The sequence below is a fragment of the Perca flavescens genome, chromosome 15, assembly GCF_004354835.1.
Source record: "Perca flavescens isolate YP-PL-M2 chromosome 15, PFLA_1.0, whole genome shotgun sequence".
NCBI classification, from domain to species: domain Eukaryota; kingdom Metazoa; phylum Chordata; class Actinopteri; order Perciformes; family Percidae; genus Perca; species Perca flavescens.
The window spans coordinates 15,371,549-15,394,024 of NC_041345.1; the positions used below are offsets into that span (position 1 = coordinate 15,371,549).

At 42.7% G+C, this 22,476-nt stretch overlaps 1 protein-coding gene across 2 annotated transcripts; it reads right to left on the bottom strand.

The window, feature by feature from the left end:
* Positions 1 to 1,015: 1,015 nt before the first annotated feature.
* s1pr2 (sphingosine-1-phosphate receptor 2) lies at positions 1,016 to 19,815 on the bottom strand. Of its 2 annotated transcripts, XM_028599939.1 has the most exons (3): positions 19,742 to 19,815; positions 19,051 to 19,508; positions 1,016 to 4,232 (listed from the first exon to the last, which is right to left on the bottom strand). In XM_028599939.1, the coding sequence occupies exon 3, from the start codon at positions 4,097 to 4,099 to the stop codon at positions 2,984 to 2,986; it is 1,116 nt and encodes a 371-aa protein (XP_028455740.1). In that variant the 5' UTR covers positions 4,100 to 4,232; positions 19,051 to 19,508; positions 19,742 to 19,815; the 3' UTR covers positions 1,016 to 2,983. The 2 variants fall into 2 exon arrangements, with proteins under 2 accessions (XP_028455740.1, XP_028455739.1); XM_028599938.1 differs by having other exon boundaries at positions 19,051 to 19,784.
* Between the last annotated feature and the right edge of the window lie 2,661 nt (positions 19,816 to 22,476).

The window sequence follows — 22,476 nt, forward strand, 5'->3', positions numbered from 1 at the left end:
AAAAAATGTATGGAGAAAACATCCTTCGAATATGGCTAGATATATGCCCATTTTACCACTAGGTGGCACTATGTCATCGATAGTCTGAAAATAGGAGTCTGGCTTTTTCAGGTTGTCAAATCATGGTTGTGTATCCTCTCCCTGTTGTAAAGTAGCCTACATGCAAATCCAATCTGGCCACATTAACTGCCAGTTTTCTCACATAAATTCAATCTATAGACCTAACTTAATTGAACAGTAATCAATTTTAGTTTATAGGCAGTTGTGTGTGCAGATGATAAAAACGTGTGTTGTTTTTTTGTTTAGTTTTGAAAGTATTTAAATCCGCCCTGTTTTGCAGGGACAAATCATTGATGTATTATAAGGCAAACCCACATCTGTCTTATGTGCTTAAATGTTTTTGTGTATACAACTTCACCTACAGGTTTTTTAGCCTGATGTCATATCCTGCAGGGCACTGGAAAGACTTGGCAGACTTCCCAGCAGCGCAGCCTCCTGGGGCTGATTCAGCCAATGTTCCCACCCAGGAATCCTGGACGTCTGACAGGAAACAAGCCCAACTCTCCCAAGGCCACGGTAAGTCAGCCTCTCCCCTCACCCAAAGTCTCCTCCTTACCCCAAAAACCTCTCCCGGGGCCTTTCTGTATGCTTCTCTCAGACAAACTATCTTACAAATAGACATTCTGCTTTACCGCACCCCATGTTCACCCTCCCTGCCCTCTGCCCAGCTTCCCATCATAGCCCTGTCTTGCTTTAGCCTTTAAGCAATTGAACAATTTTATTAGGTAAGAGAGCCATGATTAATGCCCAAGCAGCATTTGCATGTACACTTTTGGGCTTTCATGTTGGAGCTAGTGTTTTTCTGACCTTGTCAGAGCATGTTTGGATTAAATGCTGCATTTTGAATACTTCTCAGATGTATGACAAAAGGGAGGCGTATCAGGACCTGCAGATAAGCTACAGCTGCAATTAACTTGTTTACAGCTCAGAATTAAACTCAAACACACAAAACAGATTCTTTCAGATTTTATTTATTTCATAAAAAAGGGAATGCAATTAACAAAAAGTTTATGTACCTACATTAGTGTTTCAGATTGTACCGATTTACACAGGCAGCGTGCTACTGGACACAAAAGGCTATTGCACACAAGACATTTCATACAACACGAATCATACAAACTGTACAAAAATACATAGATACTTACATACAAACATACATAGTTATTCATGTATTTATTATAAAACATAAGAGTCAAGCAACACAATGAAGTGACAGGTACATAGAAGCACCTGGAAAAACACCTCTCCATCTGAAAAAAACTGGGGGAAAGCAAACATCACTGAAGCTGCCAAAGTGCTTTTCACCATTTCTACTTGGTAGTCAATATAAAATACACTAAGGGAGAGAAGAGTTTTAAATGTGTGTCTACAGGAAGGTTATTGTAACCCTGAACAAACGGAACCGAAAAAAGAAAAACAGGACTTCCTGTAGCAGAAGGAAGTTACATGTTGTAGCTGTCAGAGAATAAGGATGAAGGTGACCTCCCAGGAGGGCAGATCCCTTTGTGTGAATTTGAACCCAGTTCTTCTCCTATTTTGTAAGGGAGGCGAGGGGTCTTTGGAAAGATGAGACTTGTTTACATCTTTAGCTGCACAAGGCATATGGCTAGCAAATTAAACCAGGATGTTCACAAGAAATCTTTGTCCATGGTGCTATTTATGACTTCACAGTGAGAGTCACCTACCCTGTTCATCCCACTCTCTGCTCGTCAATTGGTAATTCAAAATGATGATCAATAATACTGTCAACAATGGAGCGCCTGCCCCAAACACTTTATACATACATTCAGCCTAATTCCCAAAGAGGAAGGCACAAACAGATACAGCACATTTGTGCTACGTTGCTTCAACACTGTCAGGATATCGGCCCTGTTTGTCAAAACAGCTGGACAGCTGTCATTGCGTGAAACTCATCAGTGCCAACTCACTTCAGGAAATGTGCTTTCTGATTAGGCCTTCCTCGACAGAAACTGTTCAGATACAAAAGACAACCGTAAACGCAGTAGGGACAGATTATGAGGACAAATGAGGGAAGGGGTGTTAGTGATGGAAGCTGGAGCTGGAATATATCATACATACATAAGCACTTACAAATAAATTAGAATTGCATGCATTAAATGTAGGCAGATTATGTAAGTTTGTTGTAGTTAATCAAATGGTTTAAGCAAGGTTATATAGGGAATATATAGCCCTGGTTTGTTAAGGGAGCACTCATGCTAATTTGGCTTCTGTGGAGTGCAGTGCTGAGTGAAGTTGATCACTGTCTCCAGCTCTGTAGAATAATGAAGAATGAGTGATGGATCTGTGGGCCCCATGTATACATATATCAGTAAAGGAGAGTAATGTGGTTAAACCTTACTAAGGACGACAGTCTCTGAAGTAATCTACAAAGTGCAACTTGGCAAGTTTTGCAGTTTGCATTGATTCAGTTCTTGAAAGGACCAAAACAACTCACCATAACTATGATGTAAAGCATGTTATGTTTCTATTTTTGGCTTTCAATCGGGGTTTAGGAAAAACAATAACAACATGACAGGCATATACATGAAAATTGATTGCAACCAATATTAATTAATGAGAGTACCTATGAAAAAGCTATTTTCACATTTCTGAAAGTTCTCCTTTACTTAATTGGTTCCCTCTTTGACCATTGGGTTTCTACACCTGCTGCAATCAAGTGAATGCTGATTGTGAATTCACACAATTGTGATTGTAATAAGAAAAAGTCTGCATTGTAGCCTTGCCAGGCATCTCAGTCCACGGTGTGCTCGCTTCTTATTTTTCTGTCCAGCACATCACAGCCTCTCTTCTTGATCTCATGTATACACACGGTTTCCCTCATGCGCACACACGCATGCGCGCGCACACACACACACACACACACACTCAACATACTGAAGTACTCTGATGTCTTTGCACCATATCAGACACAGGTGGTGCAATCTTGCATGATTGGTGTGGTCTGGTGTTCGTGTTTGTGGCTGCAGTGTTCCAGAGAGCTGGAGCTCTTTAGAGGGACCAGACAACGGTCAGCTGGCCGCCCACTTTGCAGCATCCCCCAGCAGCACAACACACGCAGAAACTCCTTTCTCATGTCCTTGCTGCGCAGTGTGTAGATCAATGGGTTAAGTGCCGAGTTCAGAGTGGCAAAGCCAAAAAAGATCTCTGCTTTGGAGAGGATAGGGCAAAATTGTATCCTGCAGGATGAATCTAGAAGGAGGATGGTAAAAGCAGGCAGCCAGCACATGATGAAGACACCCAGCACTATAGTGACAGTTTTCAAAAGGGCATAGGCCGGTGAGTTTGTCGCTTCCTGGTGGCTGGAGCGAACAATCAAATAGATCCTCACATAGAGGATGACAATCGAGAGTAGTATGAGGCTGAAAATGGTGACCACAAAGAGGATGTATTTCTTCGAGTAGAGTGGCAATACAGTTGAGCATTCAGGGAGGTCATTGATGCAGTTCCAGCCGATAATGGGAAGTCCTCCAAGCAGGATGGAGGTGACCCAACAAGCTCCTATCAGGAGGAACATGCGGCACGTTTTGGTGGAGCCGTACACCTTAACCTTGGTGATAGCAATATAGCGCTCTGTAGCTATCGCCAGCAAGCTGAAGACTGATGCTGCCAGAGCAATAAACGCTGTTCCCTCCCGGATGAACCACTGCACAGGCATCAGGTCAAATGTCCTTGGTCCTGATAGGAAAATGTTGGCTATGTAGGCCGAGCCTGCCAGCAGGTCAGAGAATGCCAGGTTGCCGATGAAGAAAAACATGGCAGTGTGGAACTTCTTGTTGCGGCAGACTGCAATGAGGACAAGCAGATTCTCCAGGATGATGGTGGTGCAGAGGACCACAATGACAATGTTGAGTGTGGTGAGCTGCTTTTTATTCTCATTACGTATTTTTAGCTCCTGTAAGGTCATGTTCTTTACAAAGGCATAGTAGGAGTGGATCAGACTCTGATCATAGTATTGGGAATACTTGCTCTTCATGGTGACAGGGTGGCAGAGCACAGCGGCTTTACGGCAAAGATTCATTCACACAGTGGAGTTGTGCAGAAGGTCTAAGCCAATAATCATTGCCTTTTAAGGCAAGGACAGGAAGAGGGTCCAGGCTGGGAGGGAGTCTGCCTGTCCCACGGTCACGTCTAAGGAGCTCTATGTGGGTCACCTGCAGACACACAGAAAGGAAGAGAAGGCCTGGGTTACTGACACGGGAAATTCAGTTGCACTAATGAAATAAACTGTTGATAAAGCAAACATTCATTTTAAACATAGCAATGCACTCGCCAAAGTCAAAGTCTTCTAGCAAAACAAAGTAGCCAGGCAACAACCTGTTCCCAAGTCTGTACTGTGGAAACTAAACATTCAAGTGGATATCCAGCAATGAACACCCCTTATTATCAGGGGTGTTCATTGCGGAGGTGACCTAACAGATAAACAGATTCAAAATGAAGAGCTGGCATTTACATTTAAAGTAGCAGACAAACAACCACATGACATAAATGAATGGCCAAACAGTGAACACACTGCCCTTACTGAGTCCATTTGTTACATTCCAAACTAAACACCCACGCAGGCAACAGTTGCAGATTATTGCATTCTAAAAGGAATGGAAAGTAATAATGGCTCACAAAGGAGTTGCATGTTATTATTAAAAATGACTCTGTGGAGAAACCAAGGATTATTGACATGCAAAGATCTTTCCTTTTTTTTGTTGGCTGGTGAACCTGTGCAGGCAAAGATCATCTTCAGGTGGAAGATTAAATACTCTGTGAGTGCTGGTGCTTAGACAAAGGGCTTGCAGTCTGAAGGGGACATTCCACTAACCCTGTCCGAGCACTCGGCTGTCAACACATGGCATTGTTGTGGGGAGCAAACCATTCCACTCCAGTGAGCTACCTCTTGAAACTTCAGCATAGCTTGTGGATAAGCCAGACCCAGGGGCGTCGGACTGGGGAGTGGGGGGGAAGGGGACTGAGTACCCAGGGCCCTCATGTGAGGAGGGCCCAAAAACATGCTAGAATGAATAGCTGTAGATGCGGGAAGGGGCCCATAGAAAAAGCCTTTCTACAGGGCCTAGAATTTTGTGTTATGCCCCTGGCCAGACCTCTTCATCCCAACCTGCCCCTTCTAACCAGTTCACACAAGCTAACAGCAAATCAGATAGATACCTGAGAGGAAAAGATGGGAGTTTCCCTGACTTTATGAGAAAAAGTTTTGTAAGACTTGATTTGGCACATCCAAAAATAAATCGACATTTTAATTGGCATGTCACAATTCAAAAGTATTCAATACACTAAATATTTTTCCACATTGTGTTTCCACACCACGCCTGCCACCTTATCTATGTCGGCAAAAAAATAAATGAAAAAATAAGTGAATGATCTAAATCTAATAAACGCTTAACCCTTGTGTTGACTTCGAGTCAAATTGACCCATTTTCAATTTTTGTTTTATATCAGAAAATATGGGACGTAGAAATAAGCGCTGAAAATGTGTAGAAGAAAAATTTAACAATTTAAAACGTTGGAAAAAGCAAAAAAAGGCGTCAAAAAAGTTTTTAACAAGATTGACGGGAAGACAACACAAGGGTTAATGTCAGATAACGTCTATAATAATTGGACTTTGGGTTAGATTTTTTGACAGTTTTCAGTGGTTTTGAGGAGCAATATGAGAGAGAAATTTGGTGATCATTGTTTAGGTACATTAAACCATGTTAAGCTTTTTTATGTTAAGACTTATAAAGCACATGAGAACCGTGGAGAGTCAACCCACAGCCGCTCCGCCGCCCTGCTGAAAATGTGAAGCAGAAACGCTTAATGTCAGATAGCGCCCTTAATAACTGGACTTTGGGTTCAATTTTTTTGACAGTTTTCAGTTTCACTTTTATTCACATTTAAAGGGATAAATCGCCATTTCACTTCATCGCGTGCGTCGTTGTTTGTGGGAGTTTGCCAACAAATGTGCAGGCAGCTGGGGCATGCCCGGGCAGAGACAGGGTGAGTGGACTTACAGGAGCGTTGGCATATGGCAGGCTGAGAGCATTTATATATGTATCTCTGTCCTGTTCTTCACATCAGTGAGGCTTTCTTTTCTTGTTTCAACGAAGTGAATGGAACTATCATCGCCTTTCGCGCGTGGATTCTCAACGTCCCGGCTGTTGCCCGGTCTTGGAAACGCAGCCGTTGTCTGTTTTTTTTTTTTTTCATCATTACACGCTATTACGGTTAGTTAGCGTAGTTAAACACTACACACAGTGAAATTATGTGAAGTCCTGTTTTTATTTCACGCATGCTATCTGCTTTGAGTGCTTCGGTCAGATGGCAACCCCCCCCCAGGGCTCCAGACTAACTTTTTTCACTAGGAGCACAGTGGCCTCCAACTGAAACTTTTAGGGGCACAACCAGAAAATTTAGGGGCACACACTGTAAATCAACATGCTAACCAAATATTCACATTTCTACTAATTTCCACTGTATTACTAATAAATACTTTGATAATAGATGCAGAAATTACAATGTTATGTTTCAAATTCAGTGTCACTTTTGAAGATGCAACATATAAGGTAAACTGACAGCCCCATCGCTGTCATGACAGTATTTGTTTTATTTTCATCATGACCGTTTTTAATTGCTCTTTAATGTTTCATGTAAAGCACTTTGAATTGCCTTGTTGCTGAAAGGTGCTGTAGAAATAAAGTTGCCCTGCCTTACAACCTCAGCCTGTCAGTCAGTCACCAGGGCAGAGAAACCACCGTTTTGGTGGTTGTGGCTGGCTGCTCGTCTCCGAGGAAGTGTAACATCAACAGCGCCGCGATCGCTTTCAGCTCGCCATTAATAAGATCATATCGCAGCAAACGCTGTCTGCATGAAGTTATGAAAACTGTAACTCACTGTGACTTCAACAAAACTGCAGAGCCGACGTAGCTTGCATCATCTGCAGCTCTGCGTGTGTGCGAGAGTGTGTGTGGGCCAGAACTCTGCTCTCTGTCAATTTTCAGAGAGGACAGATAAGCTTGCGCTTACGCGCTCTCAAGTGGCAAAATTTCAGCGTTTAACGTGTAAAAAAAAGGGGGCAAATTTACTGGTCGCACATGTGCGACTGGATGTAAAATTCAGTCACACACTCTCAAATTTTGGTCGCAGTCTGGAGCCCTGCCCCCACCACCACCTTAACTAACAAATTTTCTGCGGGAAACCCTGCACACAATGACATTATGTCTTATGGTGCTTTATGGGCATATGATGTTATAATCTACATACATAAATACGCTTACTAGTGTGAAACCAATGTGGAAAATCTTTAACCTAAGTTTTATAACGCACCTTAAGAAACTTAACAAAAGCCTTGTGAACCCAGATTGTGGCTTCAAATTATTGAGATGGCTCTTTTTCGAAGAGAAACCAAAACAAAATAAAGTGGGCTGCAGCTCCAAGGCGGAAAACAAAGGACCATTGGAGGCTCTGGAAATCTAATTAGAGGTGGAGCTGGTATCTTAAACCTATCAGTAAGCAACAGGATCCATCTGCAGGCCAGCTCCAGAGGTAATTCAACACTGATGCTTCCACTGCTTGTCTTCTTCAGTTAGCTCTTAATTGGAAACCTTTAGTGGAAACTGGGGCTGAACCATGTCTCGGTTCTGCTGGGCTTTGGCTCAAAATCTGAGAGACTGAAAGATGGAGAGGGAAACGAGACAAAGCCAGACAGAGAGCATGCATGTGGAACGGCATCTGGACACAAAGGCTGGAATCTGAGACATCACTGTGACGTCCACACGTACAAACTCATCCATGTGACGCGTTGCACCGCGCAGAACTTTACTCTGCATGCACACAGAACTTTACTCTGCACGCGCACAGAAATCTTTCCTCACACACACACACACACACACACACACACACGCACAGCTAATTGGCAGCAAATCATTCCCCTGCATACAGGCAGGTTCAACACATAGCTGCTATTGGTTGCCAGCAATAACCAGCACACTATTTCCTGAAGCAGGAACAAAGAACAATAGTCTCCTTCAGCGTGGATAGCATTGCCTTTCAGCCTTAATAATGGGACAGCACACTTCCATTTGGCTGCTGCAACTGTATCATAGCAGACATTTATTTACAGTTGAGCACTCCGTTATCAGAATTGCTGTATCAGGACAGCCTGTCTCCCCCTCCCCATCCTTTTCAGCTCCATTAATAGACACAAATAAGAGGCTTGAGGCTGAACACGTGTGCCAGCTGCACCAGCGTAATTACATTAGGTTACATTATTGCAGCCTATAATGATTTTATCGATGGAAAAGTCAGGCGATAAACCCCAGCTCTGTATCTCCACAGTCTCCAGTCCGCTAGGAAAAAAACTAATTGCTTTTTGCTTCATCTTTGTTTTTCTCTCAGCTCGGCCCGGTTTGCTTTGGACAGGTCTCACATGTGTTGTGTGGACAGCTCGAGGTCGTCTGGTCACCTCCAGTCCTTGGCGTCTGTCATCACAAGGATTTTACTGTGTGTTTGTGAAACCTGACGGACTGGTTTGCCTACAGCACCGTCTCGTTGCCGCTGTGCCCCGCCCCTCTACCTGCCGAGTGCCATTCAGACAGTTTCCACGGTGATTGGTCGACAGGAGTGCAGACTTCCTGCTATGTAAACCCTCCTTCCTGACCGACGTGTCGTCAAAGTTGTGCCCTGTGTACTACCCAGAAATCACTGTCACACTTCCACAATAGACATAACACATTGTCAAAAATGTTGTCACGTCATGTTGACCAATGACTCCTTTCTAAATTAACACAATGGGATAGCAACAGCAGCACAACCCCCCAAAACTATACTTCAGTAATTAGTCAACGAATGGAAAAAATATATAAAATCATGTTAATATTACTAGTAAGGTGTTTATGTATACCTATTATTCTATGAGCTGATTAATATTTTACTACAATTTTAAAAGAATATACAATATTAGAATTTAAATTCTACAACCAGATGCGGGAAAATTCTGTTACACCACTTCTTTAAAGTATATTCAAATATATTTCTTGTGCATCAAATGTTGTGTAGTATTGCCTATGTACACTTCCAATCAATTCAACTAAATACACTTTTTATTTAAGATATATTTCACTGTAACTTAAATATAATAGATCTTCATTTAAGTTGCATTCATCATTTTTTAAAGTAGACCTAAGAATAGTACTACTGTAGTATTTAAAAGTGTTACTTTTGGGACAGCATATCCAAGTACTTAAGTGCAACTTTAATTGTGGAACTTGAAACTCATATTCACATTCTTCCATTATGGCTTGAACATAATCTTATATTGTTCCCAAAGTGATGCATATACATTATTTTGTAGATATTGGAAATACTTTTTAATTGTAGATATTTTCATGAGAAAATACATTTTGGCACATTTTGAGTTGTTTTGGTTTAATAAGCAACTGTCAAAGTCCTGTTATGTAGGTGAAGGTGTAGAGAGGCTAGAGAAAGACAGATAATATCCTGTCTGGATTTCACAGTGAAGCTCAGACACGGTTAGAAAAAGGTTATGAAAGAAACAACTGTGGAGACAAAGGAAGTCAAACAAGAGACAGACACCTGTGACAGGATATCCTATCAGAAAGCTTACGTGAGCCTTATCAAAACCAAGAATGTAATTTCTCACCATTTGAGAAATAATGCAGAGATGCTCTTGTGGTGCATGTTCACATGAACATATGCTGCGAATGTGCTTTTAGGGTTTTCACAGTTATGCCTACTCTTCACAACCACATTTACAGATAACATGTTTTAATCGACCAATGAACCACAGTTGCAAACAGTTGCATATCATTTCTAACTCCCCAAAGATGATTCAAAAGGGTGCTGCTGAAAGCTGACTCTTGTTTTCTCCTAATCTTAACAAGAGACAGAGTTCCCCTCTCCATCTTGAGACTGACAGCTGCACAAAAGCCTCAGGTGTTTTTCCCAGAAACACCTGATAAGCCCCAATTAGCAGAGCGTCTGCTCACCAAAAACCAAGGCAACCCACCCGAGTACACCACCTGCTACCTGTCACATTCTACTTAAACCTGGCTCTACTTTCTCGGGGTGAAAGGTACAAGCTCTCACAAACATTTTGTTCTAGATAAGAGCGGTGACTAACCTTGTGTTTGGGCAGTTTACATTTGCAGCTTATGTTGTTTTGCATTGAAAGGTGTTCACTGTTTATTTACCTAGAAGAATACCTTGGTGTGTTTCGTTGTTGAGCGGTTTGTGGTCTGAAACATCCTGTAATGCATCTTTCTCCATCTGCCCTTCACACTCCCTGCTCACAAGCTGCTGTAGTGGCAACACGGTACAAATCCAGCCTGATCTTTTTTTTCGCAGCACAAAATCTGCTCATAAAAAGCCAGCAGCATAAAACTATTATACAAAGATCTTTTTTGTTTGGACTATAATATGAAAAAGTGAATCATGTACATTTTCCATTTTAAGGAGATTTAATGACTTCCTGCGCCCTCTACGAGACACCAGGCCTTTCTTCTGAAATAGACTTAATCTGAGCCACAAGGTAATCCATCATGGAAACACAGAAAGCATCTGCTGCTGTGATTTGTACTTTCCTGTTCAGTTTCACAGCCGTTAATGGTGGTATCATTGTATACTTTCTAAACGTGCTTTGCTATAAATGTAAATGGAATCAGTCTACACCTATTTTCTCTCCTCTGCTCCTTGTGTCCAGCATCTTCTAACTGACCAGAGCAAAGGACAGTCTGCGGGGGCTACCACCATAACGACCGACCAGCACTCATATGAGGAAGAAATATAGGTATTTCAGGGCGATAGCCACTGTGTGTGAGGCACAGGAGTGATGGAGTCTTTACACTCGAAACAAATAATCTGAAGGTGTCTGTTTTTGCAACGGATTTAAACCAAAAGGTGTGAATGTGACTTCACACGGAAGAGCAAGTGGCATTTTGGAGGGAAAATTTCAAATGCAAAACACAGCAATGTCATCAGAGCATTTTGATAGTCAAGCGTTGACATGCCAGACACACAGGAGATAACACAACTATTAGTACCACAAAGTTTCACCACTGCTACCACGGGAGCTTCAATTCTTAGGAAATGACTAAACTGTAACACCTACAGTTGTTTCTTATACCTTTCCGTTTCTATATGCACGATGACATTGTCTTTACACAGCCAGCTCAATGCTTCTCTAAGCCGTTGCAAGCCACTGCACACATGGGCCCGTTATGGCAGGCCTTTTTCTTTTCTTTTTTTGCATCTAGCAGCTCCATGCAGTCACGCTTTGCAACTACAGAAAACACGGGCTGGACTGTGTCTACTGGCAGGTGGCTGCAGCATCTCTCTGCTGCTCCATCCATCACTGTGCCCCGCGGCTCTGTGTGTGAAACCTTTTCACATTAACACAGCAACACTATTGATTGTCCGCAGTCAATTTCAAGGAAAAAGCATTTCCAATATTACTGTAACTGGGATGTAGAGGACTAATGTTGCCGCTGGGACATGACTGGTCCTTTTTAAACAACCTTGATCACAACACAGACTAAATAGTCTCACAGGGCTACTCTTTTAAGTGGTAAGCAGTGTCTCTTCTGTGAGCTCAAAATAAACCCTGAGCAGTTCCTACAGCCTTGGTCATGACTGCGTGATCTTATCTTAACTGACGCCCAAAACAGTGTAGTGAATAGTTTGAGGTCAAACTAAGCACCAAAGCACCAGCAACCTCAACTGCCTACTACTAAATTCCACTACAAGGGATTTTCTTTAGGAATCAACAGTCAATATTGAAGCTCAGAGTGCTAAGCATGCACTCACTTTTGTTCTTTCTTACCAATTTGAATATACATTTACAGATATTTACTGATTTCCTAAATGCCAGAAATCAAGGTAGTCAAATTTCAGAGAGACAGAGAGTCTGACACATTCTGGTAGTGATTTCACACACTGTAGCCTCCTGCTCAAGGGACAAAAGCGTGGGCTGAGGATGGAGGAGTGAAATATAGGCAAAAAGTTGGCAGGATCAGTTGTTTTGAAACACCACCCACTCATGAAAATCCCCAGACAAATGAAAACTGTCTGTTTTAAAGGGAAGTACAAACAAGAGAGAAGAGAGCCTGTTTCAGTGTCGCACTGTTACTTGCACAGTCTAGATGAAGAACAGACTGAGAGATATGAGATGGGGGCCTGCAATATCTCACAGTTTCTAGCTTGGAGAGGAACTCAACCGGGGGAACAACAAATTTAACAGAGGAAAAAAAAAATTGTCAAAGAAATGGCTGTAACTTGCGAAACCATATCGCAGACAAAAAAAATAGAGAAGCATTACAAGTTTGCACCAGTGTCAGGATACATGAATCATTCAGTGAGATGAGAGGCAAATAACAAAACCGTTCCTTTTTAATGACAGGTGAAGCTGTTCCTTCTTGTTTTTTTTCACTCTGTGTTCAAGGTTTAATTTTAGCTCCAAAAGCAGACCTTCCTCTCTCTTTGTCCGTTATTATGCTAACACAATTCAGAAAAACTGCATATAAGCGGCTGAATATTAGGAAAGTGGGTGTCCCCAATACATGGTGTTTCATCGTTTAATTAGGGATTACCCTTTCGCTCGTCAAACAGTTTGACAGTTTGGGTACAGGCCCTTCTGAGGGGTCCAGTCTGTCAACACAGTTCAACCAGGAACAAAAAGATTTTTCTGTTTCAAAGTATCTTGTTTTCTGTTCCTCTCCTCAGTCAGTTCATCTCTTGCAACTTTGTGATGCTTTATTTATGGCAGTTGTACATGTGCTGTGGCTCTTAGAGTGGCAGTGAGAGTAGCTGGAGACAAAGAGCTGCGTAAAAAAAGGGCATCATACAGCCTAAGGAGCCATAGCCCGCATGACCGGCAGACACCCCCACCCCCAGTCTGCCCTATTTGGGTTTGGGGCGGGGGGATCTCCAAGGGTGGCGCCTGAGAGGCAATTACTGTAATACATTCACTCTCGGACTATTCCTGTCAACTTAAGTAACTGTCTTCCAAATTATTCACGTTTTTAATATTGCTCTATTTTGCATATTTCCCTTTCATACTTGTCCCTCATTTGCAGAGCCACATCGTCCTCACTCCAACACCCCCTCCTCCTCTCGTATATTTTAAACTTCACCACAGAGATCAAAAGACAAGGCCACAAAGAGGTGATTAAATGCACATCAAGAAGGATTTATTTAGCACACATCTGGGGCAGACATGTTCTTATAGTCTCCTATTAAAGACTTTATTACAGCGCACACTCTACATAATCAGCTCTCGATTCAGGAAACTCTGGAGCTCTGCACCAAGAAACTACTTTCTCAGAACTGAAATGTTGTTTCATGTAGCTTTACTGATAATAATTTCAAATACATTATCGTCCTTAGCATTAATCCCTGAAGACAAATGTATGCATTTCTGCAGCATGCATGTGCAATCTGTACTGAGATTTGCACAGCATGAAAAAGTAATAGACTTTTCTCAGAATTCGGAACAGGTACGTTATACGGGTTAGTACGTGTATAGGTAGGCTAGTGTTAACCACATGGTGTCCTCAACACAGACCAAGGACTGGTGCACTAGTACACTCTGGCTGATGTACCGCAGTAAGAAGTGAGATCAAGTCTGGCTGGCCTGCATCAGAAACCTGAATGCTGAGGCGTGCTCGATTCAAGTTTCAGCCACTCTCACACCTTCCCATGTCCTTGTCTTTACAATGAGGTCTCCCCTAATGAATGGCTTTGAACCCTTGTTTAGGTCTCTTTTGTCCTGGCTCCCTGCTCCTATTCTACTCTCTTGCTAGACCTTGAATTCCACCCCTTCTCATGTTCTGTTTCTTCATTCGGAAACTGCAAGGTTGCCGTGAGAGACCTTGTGATTATTTGTTGCATGGCGTGCCAAGGAACACTAGACAACATATACTCATGCAATTGTGTATGTTGGTAGCGTGGAGGGCTGCTGTGACATCCATGTTTGTTCCGCTGATGTTGCAGCGAGACAGACTGTCACAGGACCGCATGCCACAGGGAAGAAGAGAAGGGAAGGTGCTGGTGACAAAGCAAAGCCCTGCACAATGGTAAATGATACCATCTACATAGGATGACACACAGGGGCACAAAGCCGCCCTGATTGGTTCTGCCTTTAAGATGATAAATTGATGGAGGCCCACCATCTCTCCTCATGGCCCAGCATAGGAAAACAGCTCCATACTCCTCTGGCAAACACACATCCATTAAACACTGCTTTGTCGTTAGAGAAAAACACGGTTGCCTGGAGAGGGAACATTGTTGTATACACATAGTCCACAGTTGTTCCTCTGTATTTTATACTGTGTGTGTGTGTGTGTGTGTGTGTGTGTGTGTGTGTGTGTGTGTGTGTGTGTGTGTGTGTGTGTGCGCCAATTCAACCTGCATTTTAAGACCAGTAAATGTGTGCATGCAAAAAGACCTGAGGGTATTTTTGGGAGGAATACTATTTCAGTTTTACATCCTGGCAACATTAAATGAGTAAAACAATTAAAAAGAAAAGGCCCACTGTAAATAACTAGTTTTTTTATTCAGCTTTACAAGCCTTGTGCAAGGTTTGGGCAGAGTGGCTTGCCAAGGAATATTTTGCAAAAATAACAAACTGGTCAGAAAGTGAGTATTGCTGTGGTGTAGCGTTTCTGAGGGTACAAGACAACAGCTACTTGACTTTGACCGAGACAAGGCTCATCTGAAATGGACATGTTTGAGCAGTTGTCACATTAGTTTAAGTAAACAGATCCCACTTCTACTCAATTTGTCAGTTGTAATGGAGCAGTCTGGCCTTTGTCATGACCCGGCTTGTGTTTGGCTGGAGGTTAATTCCATCGTGTCTTTCAGCCTAAATAGACTGAAGCCGAGGTCTTCACCAGATAAACAATCTTAATAGCTCTTTCTAACAAAACAGGCCATCACAGTTGACTATTTGGTTTACGTGTTTGTAACTTTGTCAGTCATTTGAGAATCTGAAAGAGCTCATTGGGAGACTATCAAGTTAACTTTCAGTTCTGAACAAAATGAATGGCTTCAACAGGCTCTCACTGGCTGCATGGGGCAATTCAAAATCCAAGAAAACTGTCTCCAGCTTACTTCTGGATCTGGGGAGGTGGGGTGTTGAAGTAATCCCGCTGAGTTTTCCAGCTGCACAAACAAAGCTGACTGGATACCAAAGGCTTTCAAGAGAAAAGAAGAAAGAAAGAAGAGGAGGAGGTCTCCAAAACCACAGCATCTTCATGTGTACCTGCTCCAAGATTGCTTTAGCGTGAGCGCTGAGAATGGCCAGAAATCAGAAAACCACAACATAACCACACTGATTAAGCCTGCTGCTAGAACAGACTGTATGAGGTTGTTCCCATCCAGTTCATAAATCACACTGCGTAACGTAAGGAGAGGTTGCAAGGTGCTGCCGACCCCTTCAAAAGTGAGATGCTACATCTCAAGGGGCTATCCTTTCAATAAATTCAAACTTCAAAATGTATGCAAAGCCACAGCAATAACCAAAAAGCTGGTCTTCAATTTACATTTATATGAAAGATATATAATGTTCATGTCTGTTGAGCAATGTTGCACAATGAAAAATGCCTGTCAAGGCTCTAAAAAAAAACATTATTGTCAACTGACAGCCATTTGAAGCAAGGGGCTGGTCCCAGCTTGAAATCTGACAGAAGATGAACAGCCTTATCTGCACCGCAGAAGAAATGATGGCATGCTGCTACAAGCATTAGTGCCTGGTCATGGGGGGTCTCATAGTTTGTCCAAGTTCTTCAAGTGGAAAAGGAATGTAACAGGATACTTTAAAGCTAATAGATTCTGTCATTGGGTAAAACACCTTCCTTGAATAGTCTCCACCAATCAGCTTATGTAAATGTTTATATGATACTCAGAACGGCACTGACAGCAACTGAGAAGGTTGTTTTGAAAAGGAGAGACAGATAGGGCAAGTAAGTGTGCATGTGTATTTCTCTAACCGCCAACAGAGGTCAAAGCAGTCTTTAGTGACCTTTAGTGACATCGTCTTCGCAATTGTGTTAGCAAAATGGGTAAAAAGCAGAGGTTGCCATATTTATTTCTCTGATCGGAGACACTCCCAGCTCTTGGCTGTGAAAGCTTCATGCTGTCAGCTGTGTGTTGTGACTTGCACTTCGGGAGCCTGTGAACAGAAGGCGTTTATTTTGTTCCAGCTGCCACACCCAAGGAAAGTGTTTTTCAGCTAAAGGGGGAGTACAGCTAAAACTCTGAGCCTGTAGAACCCAATTGCTCTCTGCAACATATTACCATCACAGAGAAAAATCAATGTACAAACACATGCATTGTCTCCTGTGATTTGCCAAGGTTCCTTTTCTCTTTTGAAAGTTATGACCTCTGACTGGTTTCATTTAACCAGGTAAAAGCCAGCGTGCCTTTGGCATGTCGCTCTTGTAATCTGACAATGTTGTTACCCCTCCAATCTGGCTTAATAAAGTGGGGAGTGTAGACAACAAAAGAGAAGTCGGTCTCCCTAAGGAAAACCCTTCTTGTGGCTTCCTATTAGTCCGCTCTCAGGCCTGAGCTGAAACCCGAGCATCCTTCAGGGATCGACGCCACCCACCCATCCCCGCCTTCAACCCCCTAGTGACCTGTTCCATTTAAAAAAAAAAAAGTCCCGCAAATCCACTTCCCACCACTGAATTACAATACATTTATTTATCCATCCATGCACTTAAACATCTATTTATTTACTAAACTCATCTATTTGTCTTCATTTCTCACGCTATCCCTGGCAGTCCCCATTGGGAGGGTCCAATTACAGCAGTCATCTTGTAGAGGAAAGCAGGGCCACTGAGCACAGCGAGCTGGGTCAGCAACATACAGATCCTCAACTCATGATGTCATGGGCTGCTGGACTGAGCCAGTTTGCCTGCGCTCTAACATAAACGATTTTAAAGTCCCTCTGTATAGACTGGGTTAAGACTAATACCATTTGTGCTCCTGCCTGGAGCTGTGGAGTGTCTGGCCAATAAGTTGACGCTGTTCACAGCACCCTGGGGTTTGCTCTTGCCAAGGCCAAGGATGGTGAAGTGTGTGAAGAAGCCTGGCAGCGGTCAGGCCTAGTGGGGTGGCGGGTTTTGTTCTGGTGCAATCAGGCATGTGGTCACATTGGCCAAACGCAGACGGCAGGCCGGCTGTATCATGCCCTGTCTCCAGCCAGTCCAAGGCATGCGGGGAGAAGCACCTGAGTCCATGAGTGGCCGTGCACCCCCCGAACAAACCAAGCTGCTCTTGCACAACGCCAGCATCAATGAACCTGCTGACAGGGCCTTCAACACTTGATAGTCTTCTCCTAATGCTACTGAGCGTGCTTCCTCTTCACCACCTACTCCTGATGTTATCACAGTAAGAAGTTTACTACCAAAAAAAAGCGACTATTTCACACAAAAAAGAAAAGAAGAAAAAAAAAAAAGAGGAGCGATGAAAGCCAAAGAATACTTTTTTTAAACAGCACTTTCTCTTTTGTTGCTCTAATCCAACAGTCCGTCTGATTGCCCTCCTCCTCTCTGGGAACAACAGCTCCACGGGGCTGTGGAGCATCAGAGAGGCGCACACACACACACACACACACACACACACACACACACACGTTTGTCTTAATTCAACAGGCTTTGCAGCATTTGTGTGCATTTCAGTGTGTAGAGTGAAGCAGACTGTCCACAGGATAGAGGATGATGGATGTGGGCTTTTATCTGGGCAATAAACATTAGTTCCTCAACCTTATCTCCTTATCTCACTGTGATTTGAGGATTCTCCCACAACAGGATGCCCCATGGCTGGACTGCTGACACCTATGTATCCCTCTCTGCAGGTTTACTCCTTCGGACACAAGGAAACCACACGCTGTTTGGTCATTCGGCCTTACAGTGGTGATAAGGTAATGTAATCACAGGGCCTACAAAAGATGGCATAAAAGTCCTGCAAATGTTCCAATATACAATGACAATGGTCGATAGATAGATAGATAGATAGATAGATAGATAGATAGATAGATAGATTTTTATTGATCCCAAAAATGGAAAGAATTACAGTATTACAGCAGCAAAATATCTTTAATACAGATGCATGTTATTGTGACAGTGTATTCAAATTGATATTTTAAGATTTGCTCATTTTAATCTCTGACAACAATGTAGTGTAGTCTGTTAAGACATTGCTTGTTAAATCTATGTGCTGCCTTCCTCTGGGGAGCACATCTCCTGCCCCATGAGATTAACTCTGGTACATGGGGATAATGGGGGCTTTTGTCTTATTAATACATCCTTTCAGCACAATGCCTTCTTTAGAGTGACGGATGAACAAGCCTCAACAACATCGGAGGGGTGGAGGGGGGGAGTGGGGGGGCACAGCAGGCTGCGCAACGGCTCCAAGGAAATGTGCGTGTCAATGAGTGTGGAGGCCCCTGCGAGGTCGCGGCTGGGGTGCAAGCAGCTCATCTCAGCCTCCAACAACAGCTATACAGACAACATGATGCAGCAAACTGCCCCCCTCCTCGTATGATCGACAGCTGTAGCCCTGCGTGTTAATAAGTAACACCACACAGTGTTAAAAAAACACAAACTAACGTGGCTAACACAGAATCCAAATATTAACAGTGGCTGGTGTTTCGGCTTGTGGCGAGTAACTGAAGTTAATTTATGGTCGCCGTGGTGTTGCGTGCAAAAGTGGCGTGTTGCTTATTATGGACCATTCTGTTGTCATATAGGTCTTATGAGTCAACGACATATTTCAATAATTTTGTGCGTCAATGGAGAGTTTCAGTTCATTATTAACGCGCATGAGTGATCGTAAGTGAAGGGTTGAAATGAGCCCATTTCATGTAAAACTGCATTGCATTTTACAGTAGTACGAGAGAGACATCGGCTCCTTTTGTTAGGCTGCTGCAGCACATGCAGACTGTCACACTAACCATATTTGACTTACCCCATGAGAGATATAGTAGAGAGCAGCGAAAAGACGCTCCGACAAAAATATGTCTCCAAATGTCCTCACATGTGGTCACCACTTTCCAGAAATGCTGCTTCAAAGTTCGGCGCTTTCCTCTGCTCCGGGGTCGAGAAGCAACGATGACAATCAAAACTTTGGTGGAGGACTAGGCGGTGTGTCTCGTCTAGTCTTTGGTAAATCCATACCGGGTCTGTGCGCCACCGCGGAAACCGTACCAAAAAAAAAAGAAACACCCGAAAGCGCGACTATTTCAAAAAAAAAAAAAAAAATGAAAGAAAGAAAGAAAGAAAGAAAGAAAGAAAGAAAGAAAGAAAAAGAGGAGCGATGAAAGCCAAAGAATATTTTTTGTTAAACAGCACTTTCTCTTTTGTTGCTCTAATCCAACAGTCCGTCTGATTGCCCTCCTCCTCTCTGGGAACAACAGCTCCACGGGGCTGTGGAGCGTCAGAGAGAGACACACACACACACACACACACACACACACACACACACACACGAGAGAAAGAGAGAGAGAGACAACACACAAACACGCGAGAGAGAGACAGAGTGTTAGGAAAACGTAATATGCCCATAAAGAGTCGCGAGTCTCAGGTTAGAAATATAACGATGAAGCGGGTTTGTGGACCGCAATTAATATGGAAAATATTTATTAAGCCTATTTCTGGACCTTTTCTCCAGTCTGGAGCACACAAATGAAGTCCAGATGTTCCACCTCCTCACTTCCTCTCTCCTAGCAGATCCCAGCGTGAACCAGAGCCCACACTTTTCAACTCATTCTGGCTCAGCTTCCCCTGAGAGCAGTGGCCAGCTGCAAATGCATATCTAAAGCTCTATGACAACGTTATGCTATTAATATGTTATCCAGTGTTAAAGGAGCATGATAGATAAATAAAAAAGCATTTGACGTGTTTCTGCTTCAGTGACACTATTTTATTTGTTGTTACTGATGAGTAATTGCTGCGATTTTCACATGTATCCCTCAGGTCTGAGTATATGTGTAATAAAGAGGGTGAGGTGAAGGTAAGTCAAGGTTTGTTAGTCATCAGGGCTGCACCTAGACATACAGCGGGGCAGGTGCTGTCTTGAGTGAAAGAGCCTCTATCCAACCCCAGGGGGAGGTAATAATGTCTTTACAGTCATTATGCTGAAAGCCAAAGTCATCCCAAGTGGCTATGATGTCATGTGTCTGTGATAAGAAAAGGGAGCTGCGTAATGTTGTTATTGTATATATTAGTTATCTTACAAAACATTTTGGAGCTCCCCGGCTTCTGTGCTGAAGACATTTGGGTTTGCTTCAGGAATTGTGCAAATGGAAAATGAAAGACATTGCTTGAGATAAAACACAACTGTGGAGTGTGATGATTCAGAGTTGAACTTTACAGTGTAAGACCACAGATCAGGAAGCAGGTGGTACTTCTTCAGACTCAAGCATGACAGTCCTACCTTGCTGAATGGCATCGAGGCAAATTGCACAGGGAAAGCACCTCATTGCTCATCATACAGTCTGAATGAAGCATGCCCAACGGAAATACGCCAGCAACTGAGTCTTGGTCTGGTCTCCACCAAACAGTTTCAACAACTTGGTTTACTGGGGAAGAAAAGATTTTAGATTGTGCAATCCAGTCTCACCACACTCATCCCTGCCGCCCCCGCAGCAGATGGTATGTGAAAGAAGAACTTGTGAAAATCATTACCTTTGCAATAATTCTGTTGGAGATGGACACAACTCTAACAGTTTAACGGTGCACCTTTAAAGATTGGTTGCACATTTTCTGTATTCTCAGCTGAAGTGCTGGCAGGTTGAATGAGCAGTGTGTAATAATGGATGTGAAGTAGAAAGGCTTTATGGACTCTCACTGTCAGTGAGTTTGTGATGGGACACTTTTAAAAGCTGCCCCACTGCTGTGTCTCTCACTAAGCTTTTAGGGGAGGGGTCAAGAGCCCTGACCTCACTTCCTGTTGGGGCTCCTCATAAGCATTCCATTGTCTGTGAGAATGTGCATGCATGGGCTCGGGGGACTCTGCACATCTGGCAGCTGTTATTAGCAACCTCCTGTACCCGCTCCATCCCCCAATCCCCGAGAAAGATTACTTCATGTGCTGGTGGATGTGCGCCCCAAAATGCACCTCAAAATAAACTCTTCTGGGACAGTATTGTTTCATGAGCCACTGCTATGTTTGTCACAGGAATTATTTAGGTAGAAAGTTGGGCCTTATTATGTATTTAAAGATTTGCATTTTATCTCCCTTCCAGTCCCTAAATTGCATTTTTAGAAGTTTGTCTCCACAATAATAAGAAGCAATGTTAAAGGAATAACTAGACATTTTGGATGTTTTTTTATTTTCTTGCAGAGAGTTAGATGAGATGAGAGATACTACTCTTTAACACCAGTGTCAAAAATAATTTTGCAAGGAGTTATGTAACAAACTATTTCTCTATTCCTTGAGTCTCCACTTGCCTGGCAACTTCTCCCAACAAAGACATAGTCCCTGTGTGAAATGGTGAATTATTGTTTTACCCTAGTTTTATTTTTTTTCGATTAGATAACTAAGGGATAATTTAGAGCGAGTGCGTCATTATTGCGAATTAAACCCTGACAGGGTGATACAGGACCCTTACTACTTACTTAAAAAAAATCAATAATTTAACACAAAATATTGATTTCAAAATGGTCCTTCAGAGAGTAACAGAGTAACCGTAACAATGCAGTAATTGACCAGTCAGAATCGATTATTCAATAAAGATGTGCAATAAACTAGATATAACATGTTAGTTAACAAGCTTTAGAGGTTCTGGTAGGCAGATGTTACCGTTGGACAGAGTTTCCCCCTGTTCCCAGTTTTTGTACTAAGCTAACCGGCTGCTACATTTATACAAACATGACAGCATTATCTTCTCATATAATTCTCGACAAAAAAAGAGAAGAAGCAAATTTTCCACTTTTTTCCTTTAGAGATGTTATCAACTTTACAATACACAGACTGCAAATCTACCTCATTTACTAGAAGCATTCAGACATGTTGCGGTCACCTGACCTATTGAACTTACCAGAAGTGGGTAAGCAGGATTTGGTTCAGAAATTGAAATGAGTGCAGAAACAGAAAGTAGATCAGACCTACAAGAGAAGAACTCGTATTGCGTGTCTTACTCATCTCTGTAGACCTGTTTTCAAAGAACTCAAGACCCAATAAGGCAAAATTGTCTTAGAAGAGCTGCTGAATATTCTACGTTCCTACTTTTAGACACAGGATTACACTAGGGATGTCATTAACAGTAAACTGAAACTGTTCTCAGGCTTGGTGGTGTATGGGATGAGGGACTTTCCTTCCCCTGTTTATCCAAATTTCTATAGTGGAAAAAGCTGAATGACAGATGCAGCTATGTATATAATAAGGGCAACC